This window comes from Oncorhynchus gorbuscha, linkage group LG24 (genome assembly GCF_021184085.1).
Source record: "Oncorhynchus gorbuscha isolate QuinsamMale2020 ecotype Even-year linkage group LG24, OgorEven_v1.0, whole genome shotgun sequence".
NCBI lineage: Eukaryota > Metazoa > Chordata > Actinopteri > Salmoniformes > Salmonidae > Oncorhynchus > Oncorhynchus gorbuscha.
The window spans coordinates 65,984,220-66,001,154 of record NC_060196.1 but is presented as its reverse complement, the minus strand read 5'-3'; the positions used below and the strand labels follow the sequence as shown (position 1 = coordinate 66,001,154).

Genomic DNA, 16,935 nt, shown 5'->3' with positions numbered 1-16,935 from the left:
GAGACACACACTCTGAATTCAGAATGAACATAGATACACACACTCTGAATTCAGAATGAACATAGAGACACACTCTGAATTCAGAATGAACATAGACACACTCTGAATTCAGAATGAACATAGAGACACACTCTGAATTCAGAATGAACATAGATACACACACTCTGAATTCAGAATGAACATAGATACACACACTCTGAATTCAGAATGAACATAGAGACACACTCTGAATTCAGAATGAACATGAATTCAGAATGAACATAGAGACACACACTCTGAATTCAGAATGAACATAGAGACACACACTCTGAATTCAGAATGAACATAGAGACACACACTCTGAATTCAGAATGAACATAGAGACACACTCTGAATTCAGAATCTGAATTCAGAATGAACATAGAGACACACACTCTGAATTCAGAATGAACATAGAGAATTCAGAATGAACATAGACACACACACTCTGAATTCAGAATGAACATAGATAATTCAGAATGAACACACTCTGAATTCAGAATGAACATAGAGACACACACTCTGAATTCAGAATGAACATAGAGACACACACTCTGAATTCAGAATGAACATAGAGACACACACTCTGAATTCAGAATGAACATAGAGACACACACTCTGAATTCAGAATGAACATAGAGACACACACTCTGAATTCAGAATGAACATAGATGACACACACTCTGAATTCAGAATGAACATAGAGACACACACTCTCTGAATTCAGAATGAACATAGAGACACACACTCTGAATTCAGAATGAACATAGAGACACACACTCTGAATTCAGAATGAACATAGAGACACACACTCTGAATTCAGAATGAACATAGAGACACACACTCTGAATTCAGAATGAACATAGAGACACACACTCTGAATTCAGAATGAACATAGAGACACACACTCTGAATTCAGAATGAACATAGAGACACACAATTCAGAATCTGAATTCAGAATGAACATAGAGACACACACTCTGAATTCAGAATGAACATAGAGACACACACTCTGAATTCAGAATGAACATAGAGACACACACTCTGAATTCAGAATGAACATAGAGACACACACTCTGAATTCAGAATGAACATAGAGACACACACTCTGAATTCAGAATGAACATAGAGACACACACTCTGAATTCAGAATGAACATAGAGACACACACTCTGAATTCAGAATGAACATAGATACACACACTCTGAATTCAGAATGAACATAGAGACACACACTCTGAATTCAGAATGAACATAGATACACACACTCTGAATTCAGAATGAACATAGAGACACACACTCTGAATTCAGAATGAACATAGACACACACACTCTGAATCTGAATTCAGAATGAACATAGAAATTCAGAATGAACATAGATACACACACTCTGAATTCAGAATGAACATAGATACACACTCTGAATTCAGAATGAACATAGATACACACTCTGAATTCAGAATGAACATAGACACACACACTCTGAATTCAGAATGAACATAGACACACACACTCTGAATTCAGAATGAACATAGACACACACACTCTGAATTCAGAATGAACATAGATACACACACTCTGAATTCAGAATGAACATAGAGACACACACTCTGAATTCAGAATGAACATAGACACACACACTCTGAATTCAGAATGAACATAGACACACACACTCTGAATTCAGAATGAACATAGAGACACACTCTGAATTCAGAATGAACATAGAGACACACTCTGAATTCAGAATGAACATAGAGACACACTCTGAATTCAGAATGAACATAGAGACACACACTCTGAATTCAGAATGAACATAGAGACACACACTCTGAATTCAGAATGAACATAGAGACACACACTCTGAATTCAGAATGAACATAGAGACACACACTCTGAATTCAGAATGAACATAGAGACACACACTCTGAATTCAGAATGAACATAGAGACAGAATGAACACACTCTGAATTCAGAATGAACATAGAGACAGAATGAACACACTCTGAATTCAGAATGAACATAGAGACACACACTCTGAATTCAGAATGAACATAGAGACACACACTCTGAATTCAGAATGAACATAGAGACACACAATTCAGAATCTGAATTCAGAATGAACATAGAGACACACACTCTGAATTCAGAATGAACATAGAGACACACACTCTGAATTCAGAATGAACATAGAGACACACACTCTGAATTCAGAATGAACATAGAGACACACACTCTGAATTCAGAATGAACATAGATACACACACTCTGAATTCAGAATGAACATAGATACACACACTCTGAATTCAGAATGAACATAGATACACACTCTGAATTCAGAATGAACATAGACACACACACTCTGAATTCAGAATGAACATAGATACACACACTCTGAATTCAGAATGAACATGAACACTCTGAATTCAGAATGAACATAGACACACACTCTGAATTCAGAATGAACATAGATACACACACTCTGAATTCAGAATGAACATAGACACACACACTCTGAATTCAGAATGAACATAGATACACACACTCTGAATTCAGAATGAACATAGATACACACACTCTGAATTCAGAATGAACATAGACATAATTCAGAATGAACACACACTCTGAATTCAGAATGAACATAGAGACACACTCTGAATTCAGAATGAACATAGACACACACACTCTGAATTCAGAATGAACATAGAGACACACTCTGAATTCAGAATGAACATAGAGACACACTCTGAATTCAGAATGAACATAGATACACACACTCTGAATTCAGAATGAACATAGAGACACACACTCTGAATTCAGAATGAACATAGACACACACACTCTGAATTCAGAATGAACATAGACACACACACTCTGAATTCAGAATGAACATAGAGACACACTCTGAATTCAGAATGAACATAGAGACACACACTCTGAATTCAGAATGAACATAGATACACACACTCTGAATTCAGAATGAACATAGAGACACACACTCTGAATTCAGAATGAACATAGACACACACACTCTGAATTCAGAATGAACATAGAGACACACTCTGAATTCAGAATGAACATAGATACACACACTCTGAATTCAGAATGAACATAGAGACACACTCTGAATTCAGAATGAACATAGATACACACACTCTGAATTCAGAATGAACATAGACACACACTCTGAATTCAGAATAAACATAGATACACACACTGAATTCAGAATGAACATAGATACACACACTCTGAATTCAGAATGAACATAGATACACACTCTGAATTCAGAATGAACATAGATACACACTCTGAATTCAGAATGAACATAGAGACACACACTCTGAATTCAGAATGAACATAGAGACACACACTCTGAATTCAGAATGAACATAGATACACACTCTGAATTCAGAATGAACATAGAGACACACACTCTGAATTCAGAATGAACATAGATACACACTCTGAATTCAGAATGAACATAGAGACACACACTCTGAATTCAGAATGAACATAGATACACACACTCTGAATTCAGAATGAACATAGATACACACACTCTGAATTCAGAATGAACATAGAGACACACTCTGAATTCAGAATGAACATAGACACACACACTCTGAATTCAGAATGAACATAGAGACACACACTCTGAATTCAGAATGAACATAGACACACACACTCTGAATTCAGAATGAACATAGACACACACACTCTGAATTCAGAATGAACATAGAGACACACTCTGAATTCAGAATGAACATAGACACACACACTCTGAATTCAGAATGAACATAGATACACACACTCTGAATTCAGAATGAACATAGAGACACACACTCTGAATTCAGAATGAACATAGACACACACACTCTGAATTCAGAATGAACATAGAGACACACTCTGAATTCAGAATGAACATAGATACACACACTCTGAATTCAGAATGAACATAGAGACACACTCTGAATTCAGAATGAACATAGATACACACACTCTGAATTCAGAATGAACATAGATACACACTCTGAATTCAGAATGAACATAGATACACACTCTGAATTCAGAATGAACATAGAGACACACACTCTGAATTCAGAATGAACATAGAGACACACACTCTGAATTCAGAATGAACATAGATACACACTCTGAATTCAGAATGAACATAGAGACACACACTCTGAATTCAGAATGAACATAGATACACACTCTGAATTCAGAATGAACATAGAGACACACACTCTGAATTCAGAATGAACATAGATACACACTCTGAATTCAGAATGAACATAGAGACACACACTCTGAATTCAGAATGAACATAGAGACACACACTCTGAATTCAGAATGAACATAGAGACACACACTCTGAATTCAGAATGAACATAGATACACACACTCTGAATTCAGAATGAACATAGATACACACACTCTGAATTCAGAATGAACATAGAGACACACACTCTGAATTCAGAATGAACATAGAGACACACACTCTGAATTCAGAATGAACATAGAGACACACACTCTGAATTCAGAATGAACATAGAGACACACACTCTGAATTCAGAATGAACATAGAGACACACACTCTGAATTCAGAATGAACATAGAGACACACACTCTGAATTCAGAATGAACATAGAGACACACACTCTGAATTCAGAATGAACATAGAGACACACACTCTGAATTCAGAATGAACATAGAGACACACACTCTGAATTCAGAATGAACATAGAGACACACACTCTGAATTCAGAATGAACATAGAGAGACACACTCTGAATTCAGAATGAACATAGATACACACACTATGAATTCAGAATGAACATAGATACACACACTCTGAATTCAGAATGAACATAGATACACACTCTGAATTCAGAATGAACATAGATACACACACTCTGAATTCAGAATGAACATAGAGACACACACTCTGAATTCAGAATGAACATAGATACACACACTATGAATTCAGAATGAACATAGATACACACACTCTGAATTCAGAATGAACATAGATACACACTCTGAATTCAGATTGAACAATAAGACACACTCTGAATTCACTCCTCAGTCCCCATCCAACCTCTCCTCGGTCCCCATCCAACCTCTCCTCGGTCCCCATCCAACCTCTCCTCGGTCCCCATCCAACCTCTCCTCGGTCTCCATCCATCCAACCTCTCCTCGGTCTCCATCCATCCAACCTCTCCTCGGTCCCCGTCCAACCTCTCCTCGGTCTCCATCCATCCAACCTTTCCTCGGTCTCCATCCATCCAACCTTTCCTCTGTCTCCATCCATCCAACCTCTCCTCGGTCCGTCCCCATCCAACCTCTCCTCAGTCCCCATCCAACCTCTCCTCAGTCCCCATTCCCCCTCTCCTCAGTCCCCATTCCCCCTCTCCTCGGTCCCCGTCCACCCTCTCCCTGGTCCCCGTCCACCCTCTCCCTGGTCCCCGTCCACCCTCTCCCTGGTCCCCGTCCACCCTCTCCCTGGTCCCCGTCCACCCTCTCCCTGGTCCCCGTCCACCCTCTCCCTGGTCGCCGTCCAACCTCTCCTCGGTCCCCGTCCAACCTCTCCTCGGTCCCCGTCCAACCTCTCCTCGGTCCCCATCCAACCTCTCCTCGGTCCCCAGGCCTCGCTCTGCTGTGAGAGTCTGCTACATCTGATTGGTCCGTGTGTGATTGACCCCCCCCCAGGCCTCGCTCCGCTGTGAGAGTCTGCTGCATCTGATTGGTCCGTGTGTGATTGACCCCCCCAGGCCTCGCTCCGCTGTGAGAGTCTGCTGCATCTGATTGGTCCGTGTGTGATTGACCCCCCCCCCCAGGCCTCGCTCCGCTGTGAGAGTCTGCTGCATCTGATTGGTCCGTGTGTGAATGACCCCCCCAGGCCTCACTCTGCTGTGAGAGTCTGCTGCATCTGATTGGTCCGTGTGTGATTGACCCCCCCAGGCCTCCTGCTGCATCTGATTGGTCTGTGTGTGTGATTGACCCCCCCCCCCCAGGCCTCCTGCTGCATCTGATTGGTCCATGTGTGTGATTGACCCCCAGGCCTCCCTCTGGATATGCTGCGCTGTGAGAGTCTGCTGGGTCTAGACCAGGCCACCTGCAGCCGTGTCCTCAACAAGAACTACAAACTACTGGTCTCCATGGCACCGCTCAGCAACGAGATACGACCTATCAGCAGCTGCACGCCTCAGGTACACACTGGGCCCTCTTCACAGCCCCGCCTCTCACCACCCCCAACTTCACAGCCCCGCCTCTCACCACCCCCAACTTCACAGCCCCGCCTCTCACCACCCCCAACTTCACAGCCCCGCCTCTCACCACCCCCAACTTCACAGCCCCGCCTCTCACCACCCCGGGCTCCTCTGTCTCTGACTGGAGCCTGTTGTGTGTGTGTGTGTGTCTCTATGTGTGTGTGTGTGTGTCTCTATGTGTGTGTGTGTGTGTCTCTATGTGTGTGTGTGTGTGTCTCTATGTGTGTGTGTGTGTGTCTCTGTGTGTGTGTGTGTGTGTCTCTGTGTGTGTGTGTGTGTGTGTGTGTGTGTGTGTGTGTGTGTGTGTGTGTGTGTGTGTGTGTGTGTGTGTGTGTGTGTGTGTGTGTGTGTCCTATACAACTACAGGCTAACTTGTGTTGTGTGCTGCCCAGTGCACACACATAGAGACACACACACACACATAGAGACACACACACACATAGAGACACACACACACATAGAGACACACACACACATAGAGACACACACACACACAGAGACACACACACACATAGAGACACACACACACATAGAGACACACACACACATAGAGACACACACACACACATAGAGACACACACACACACATAGAGACACACACACACATAGAGACACACACACACATAGAGACACACACACACACACACATAGAGACACACACACACACATAGAGACACACACACACACATAGAGACACACACACACATAGAGACACACACACACACAGAGACACACACACACACAGAGACACACACACACACAGAGACACACACACACATAGAGACACACACACACATAGAGACACACACACACATAGAGACACACACACACATAGAGACACACACACACATAGAGACACACACACACATAGAGACACACACACACATAGAGACACACACACACATAGAGACACACACACACACATAGAGACACACACACACACATAGAGACACACACACACACATAGAGACACACACACACATAGAGACACACACACACATAGAGACACACACACACATAGAGACACACACACACAGAGAGACACACACACACATAGAGACACACACACACAGAGACACACACACACATAGAAACACACACACACATAGAGACACACACACACACATAGAGACACACACACAGACATAGAGACACACACACAGACATAGAGACACACACACACACATAGAGACACACACACACACATAGAGACACACACACACACATAGAGACACACACACACATAGAGACACACACACACATAGAGACACACACACACACATAGAGACACACACACACACATAGAGACACACACACACATAGAGACACACACACACACACATAGAGACACACACACACACACATAGAGACACACACACACACATAGAGACACACACACACACACATAGAGACACACACACACACACATAGAGACACACACACACACATAGAGACACACACACACACACATAGAGACACACACACACACACATAGAGACACACACACACACATAGAGACACACACACACACACATAGAGACACACACACACACACATAGAGACACACACACACACACATAGAGACACACACACACACACACATAGAGACACACACACACACACATAGAGACACACACACACACATATAGAGACACACACACACACACACACACATAGAGACACACACACACACACACATAGAGACACACACACACACACATAGACACACACACACACACACATAGAGACACACACACACACACACATAGAGACACACACACACACACATAGAGACACACACACACACACACACACACACACATAGAGACACACACACACACACATAGAGACACACACACACACACATAGAGACACACACACACACACATAGAGACACACACACACACACATAGAGACACACACACACACACACAGAGACACACACACACACACATAGAGACACACACACACACACATAGAGACACACACACACACATAGAGACACACACACACACACACAGAGACACACACACACACACACACATAGAGACACACACACACACACATAGAGACACACACACACACACATAGAGACACACACACATAGAGACACACACACACACACATAGAGACACACACACATAGAGACACACACACACACACACATAGAGACACACACACACACACATAGACACACACACACACACACATAGAGACACACACACACATAGAGACACACACACACACACACATAGAGACACACACACACACACACATAGAGACACACACACACACACAGACACACACACACACACACACACACACACACACACACATAGAGACACACACACATACAGACACACACACACACATAGAGACACACACACACACAGATAGACACACACACACATAGAGACACACACACACATAGAGACACACACACACATGGGACACACACACACAGGACACACACACAGAGACACACACACACATAGAGACACACACACATAGAGACACACACACACACATAGAGACACACACACACACATAGAGACACACACACACACACATAGAGACACACACACACACACATAGAGACACACACACACATAGAGACACACACACACATAGACACACACACACATACAGAGACACACACACACATAGAAACACACACACACAGAGACACACACACACACACACACATAGAGACACACACACACATAGAGACACACACACACATAGAGACACACACACACACATAGAGACACACACACACACATAGAGGACACACACACACACAGAGACACACACACACACATAGAGACACACACACACACATAGAGACACACACACACACATAGAGACACACACACACATATAGAGACACACACACACACATAGAGACACACACACACACACAGAGACACACACACACACACATAGAGACACACACACACACACATAGAGACACACACACACACACATAGAGACACACACACACACACATAGACACACACACACACATAGGAGACACACACACACACACATAGAGACACACACACACACACATAGAGACACACACACACACACATAGAGACACACACACACACACACATAGAGACACACACACACACACATAGAGACACACACACACACACATAGAGACACACACACACACACATAGGACACACACACACACACACAGAGACACACACACACACACATAGACACACACACACACACATAGAGACACACACACACACACACACATAGAGACACACACACACACACATAGAGACACACACACACACACATAGAGACACACACACACACACATAGAGACACACACACACACATAGAGACACACACACACACAGAGACACACACACACACACACACACACACACACATAGAGACACACACACACACACATAGAGACACACACACACACACATAGAGACACACACACACACACATAGAGACACACACACACACACACAGAGACACACACACACACACATAGAGACACACACACACACACATAGAGACACACACACACACACATAGAGACACACACACACACACACAGAGACACACACACACACACACACACACACACACATAGAGACACACACACACACACATAGAGACACACACACACACACATAGAGACACACACACATAGAGACACACACACACACACATAGAGACACACACACATAGAGACACACACACACACACATAGAGACACACACACACACATGAGACACACACACACACACATAGACACACACACACACACACACATAGAGACACACACACACACACACATAGAGACACACACACACACACATATAGAGACACACACACACACACATAGAGACACACACACACACACACACACACACACACACAGAGACACACACACACACACATAGACACACACACACACACACATAGAGACACACACACACATAGAGACACACACACACACACATAGAGACACACACACACACACACATAGAGACACACACACACACACACATAGAGACACACACACACATAGAGACACACACACACACACATAGAGACACACACACACACACATAGACACACACACACACACACATAGAGACACACACACACACATAGAGACACACACACACACACATAGAGACACACACACACACACATAGAGACACACACACACACACATAGAGACACACACACACACATAGAGACACACACACACACACATAGAGACACACACACACACACATAGAGACACACACACACACACATAGAGACACACACACACACACATAGAGACACACACACACACACACATAGAGACACACACACACACACACACACACACACACACACATAGAGACACACACACACACACATAGAGACACACACACACACAGAGACACACACACACACACAGAGACACACACACACACACACAGAGACACACACACACACATAGAGACACACACACACACACATAGAGACACACACACACACACACACACACATAGAGACACACACACACACACATAGAGACACACACACACACACATAGAGACACACACACACACACATAGAGACACACACACACACACATAGAGACACACACACACACACACAGAGACACACACACACACACACAGACACACACACACACATAGAGAGACACACACACACACACACACATAGAGACACACACACACACACACACACACACATAGAGACACACACACACACACATAGAGACACACACACACACACATAGAGACACACACACACACACATAGAGACACACACACACACATAGAGACACACACACACACACATAGAGACACACACACACACACACATAGAGACACACACACACACACATAGAGACACACACACACACACATAGAGACACACACACACACACACATAGAGACACACACACACACACACACATAGAGACACACACACACACACATAGAGACACACACACACACACACATAGAGACACACACACACACACACATAGAGACACACACACACACACACACATAGAGACACACACACACACATAGAGACACACACACACACAGAGACACACACACACACACATAGAGACACACACACACACACATAGAGACACACACACACACACATAGAGACACACACACACACATAGAGACACACACACACACACATAGAGACACACACACACACACACATAGAGACACACACACACACACACATAGAGACACACACACACACACATAGAGACACACACACACACACATAGAGACACACACACACACACATAGAGACACACACACACACACATAGAGACACACACACACACACACATAGAGACACACACACACACACACACATAGAGACACACACACACACACATAGAGACACACACACACACACATAGAGACACACACACACACACACATAGAGACACACACACACACACATAGAGACACACACACACACACATAGAGACACACACACACACACATAGAGACACACACACACACACATAGAGACACACACACACACACATAGAGACACACACACACACACATAGAGACACACACACACACACAGACACACACACACACACATAGAGACACACACACACACAGAGACACACACACACATAGAGACACATAGAGACACACACACACACACATAGAGACACACACACACACACATAGAGACACACACACACACACATAGAGACACACACACACACACACATAGAGACACACACACACACACATAGAGACACACACACACACATAGAGACACACACACACACACATAGAGACACACACACACACACATAGAGACACACACACACACACACAGAGACACACACACACACACATAGAGACACACACACACACACATAGAGACACACACACACACACACATAGAGACACACACACACACACACATAGAGACACACACACACACACATAGAGACACACACACACACACACATAGAGACACACACACACACACATAGAGACACACACACACACACACATAGAGACACACACACACACATAGAGACACACACACACACACATAGAGACACACACACACACACATAGAGACACACACACACACACATAGAGACACACATAGAGACACACACACACACACATAGAGACACACACACACACATAGAGACACACACACACACATAGAGACACACACACACACACATAGAGACACACACACACACACATAGAGACACACACACACACACATAGAGAGACACACACACACACACACACACACACATAGAGACACACACACACACACATAGAGACACACACACACACACACATAGAGACACACACACACACACACATAGAGACACACACACACACACATAGAGACACACAGAGACACACACACACACACACACACACACACATAGAGACACACACACACACATAGAGACACACACACACACACATAGAGACACACACACACACACATAGAGACACACACACACACACATAGAGACACACACACACACACATAGAGACACACACACACACATAGAGACACACACACACACATAGAGACACACACACACACATAGAGACACACACACACACACATAGAGACACACACACACACATAGAGACACACACACACACATAGAGACACACACACACACATAGAGACACACATAGAGACACACACACATAGAGACACACATAGAGACACACACACATAGAGACACACATAGAGACACACATAGAGACACACACACACACATAGAGACACACACACACACACATAGAGACACACACACACACACATAGAGACACACATAGAGACACACATAGAGACACACATAGAGACACACATAGAGACACACATAGAGACACACATAGAGACACACATAGAGACACACATAGAGACACACATAGAGACACACATAGAGACACACACACACACACATAGAGACACACACACATAGAGACACACATAGAGACACACACACACACACATAGAGACACACACACACACACACATAGAGACACACACACACACACATAGAGACACACACACACACACACACACACACACACATAGAGACACACACACACACACATAGAGACACACACACACACACATAGAGACACACACACACACATAGAGACACACACACACACACACACACACACACACATAGAGACACACACACACACACATAGAGACACACACACACACACATAGAGACACACACACACACACATAGAGACACACACACACACACATAGAGACACACACACACACACATAGAGACACACACACACACACATAGAGACACACACACACACACATAGAGACACACACACACACATAGAGACACACACACACACACATAGAGACACACACACACACACATAGAGACACACACACACACACACATAGAGACACACACACACACACATAGAGACACACACACACACACATAGAGACACACACACACACACATAGAGACACACACACACACACATAGAGACACACACACACACACATAGAGACACACACACACACACATAGAGACACACACACACACACATAGAGACACACACACACACACATAGAGACACACACACACACACACATAGAGACACACACACACACACATAGAGACACACACACACACACATAGAGACACACACACACACACATAGAGACACACACACACACACACACATAGAGACACACACACACACACACACATAGAGACACACACACACACACACATAGAGACACACACACACACACATAGAGACACACACACACACACATAGAGACACACACACACACATAGAGACACACACACACACATAGAGACACACACACACACATAGAGACACACACACACACACATAGAGACACACACACACACACATAGAGACACACACACACACACATAGAGACACACACACACACACATAGACACACACACACACACATAGAGACACACACACACACACACATAGAGACACACACACACACACATAGAGACACACACACACACATAGAGACACACACACACACACATAGAGACACACATAGAGACACACACACACACACACACATAGAGACACACACACACACACATAGAGACACACACACACACACATAGAGACACACATAGAGACACACATAGAGACACACATAGAGACACACACACACACACATAGAGACACACACACAGACACACATAGAGACACACACACAGACACACATAGAGACACACACACACACACACATAGAGACACACACACACACACATAGAGACACACACACACACATAGAGACACACACACACACACATAGAGACACACACACACACACATAGAGACACACACACACACACATAGAGACACACACACACACACATAGAGACACACACACACACACATAGAGACACACACACACACACATAGAGACACACACACACACACACACACACACACACACATAGAGACACACACACACACATAGAGACACACACACACACATAGAGACACACACACACACACATAGAGACACACACACACACACATAGAGACACACACACACACACATAGAGACACACACACACACACATAGAGACACACACACACACATAGAGACACACACACACACATAGAGACACACACACACACACATAGAGACACACACACACACACATAGAGACACACACACACACACATAGAGACACACACACACACACATAGAGACACACACACACACACATAGAGACACACACACACACATAGAGACACACACACACACACATAGAGACACACACACACACATAGAGACACACACACACACATAGAGACACACACACACACATAGAGACACACACACACACACATAGAGACACACACACACACACATAGAGACACACACACACACACATAGAGACACACACACACACACATAGAGACACACACACATAGAGACACACATAGAGACACACATAGAGACACACATAGAGACACACACACACACACATAGAGACACACACACATAGAGACACACATAGAGACACACATAGAGACACACATAGAGACACACATAGAGACACACACACATAGAGACACACACACACACACATAGAGACACACACACACACACATAGAGACACACACACACACACATAGAGACACACACACATAGAGACACACACACATAGAGACACACATAGAGACACACATAGAGACACACATAGAGACACACATAGAGACACACATAGAGACACACATAGAGACACACACACATAGAGACACACACACACACACATAGAGACACACACACACACACATAGAGACACACACACACACACATAGAGACACACACACATAGAGACACACATACATAGAGACACACATAGAGACACACATAGAGACACACATAGAGACACACATAGAGACACACATAGAGACACACATAGAGACACACATAGAGACACACACACATAGAGACACACACACATAGAGACACACACACATAGAGACACACACACATAGACACACACACATAGACACACACACATAGAGACACACACACATAGAGACACACACACACACACATAGAGACACACACACACACACATAGAGACACACACACACACACATAGAGACACACACACACACACACACATAGAGACACACACACACACACATAGAGACACACACACACACACATAGAGACACACACACACACACATAGAGACACACACACACACACATAGAGACACACACACACACACACATAGAGACACACACACACACACATAGAGACACACACACACACACATAGAGACACACACACACACACATAGAGACACACACACACACACATAGAGACACACACACACACACATAGAGACACACACACACACACATAGAGACACACACACACACACATAGAGACACACACACACACACATAGAGACACACACACACACACATAGAGACACACACACACACACACATAGAGACACACACACACACACATAGAGACACACACACACACATAGAGACACACACACACACACATAGAGACACACACACACACACATAGAGACACACACACACACACATAGAGACACACACACACACACATAGAGACACACACACACACACATAGAGACACACACACACACACATAGAGACACACACACACACACATAGAGACACACACACATAGAGACACACACACATAGAGACACACACACATAGAGACACACACACATAGAGACACACATAGAGACACACATAGAGACACACATAGAGACACACACACATAGAGACACACACACATAGAGACACACATAGAGACACACACACATAGAGACACACATAGAGACACACATAGAGACACACATAGAGACACACACACACACACACACATAGAGACACACACACACACATAGAGACACACACACATAGAGACACACACATAGAGACACACACATAGAGACACACATAGAGACACACATAGAGACACACATAGAGACACACATAGAGACACACATAGAGACACACATAGAGACACACATAGAGACACAC

At 44.0% G+C, this 16,935-nt stretch overlaps 1 protein-coding gene across 2 annotated transcripts in view; it reads left to right on the top strand.

Annotated features, from left to right (window-relative positions):
- LOC124013177 (protein FAM91A1) overlaps window positions 1–16,935 on the top strand; it is a 106,639-nt gene that overhangs the window by 60,835 nt on the left and 28,869 nt on the right. For both annotated transcript variants that reach the window (XM_046327401.1, XM_046327400.1), the window contains exon 14: window positions 6,078–6,226. In XM_046327401.1, coding sequence (XP_046183357.1) covers window positions 6,078–6,226 — 149 coding nt within the window. The remainder of the gene's footprint in view (window positions 1–6,077; window positions 6,227–16,935) is intronic.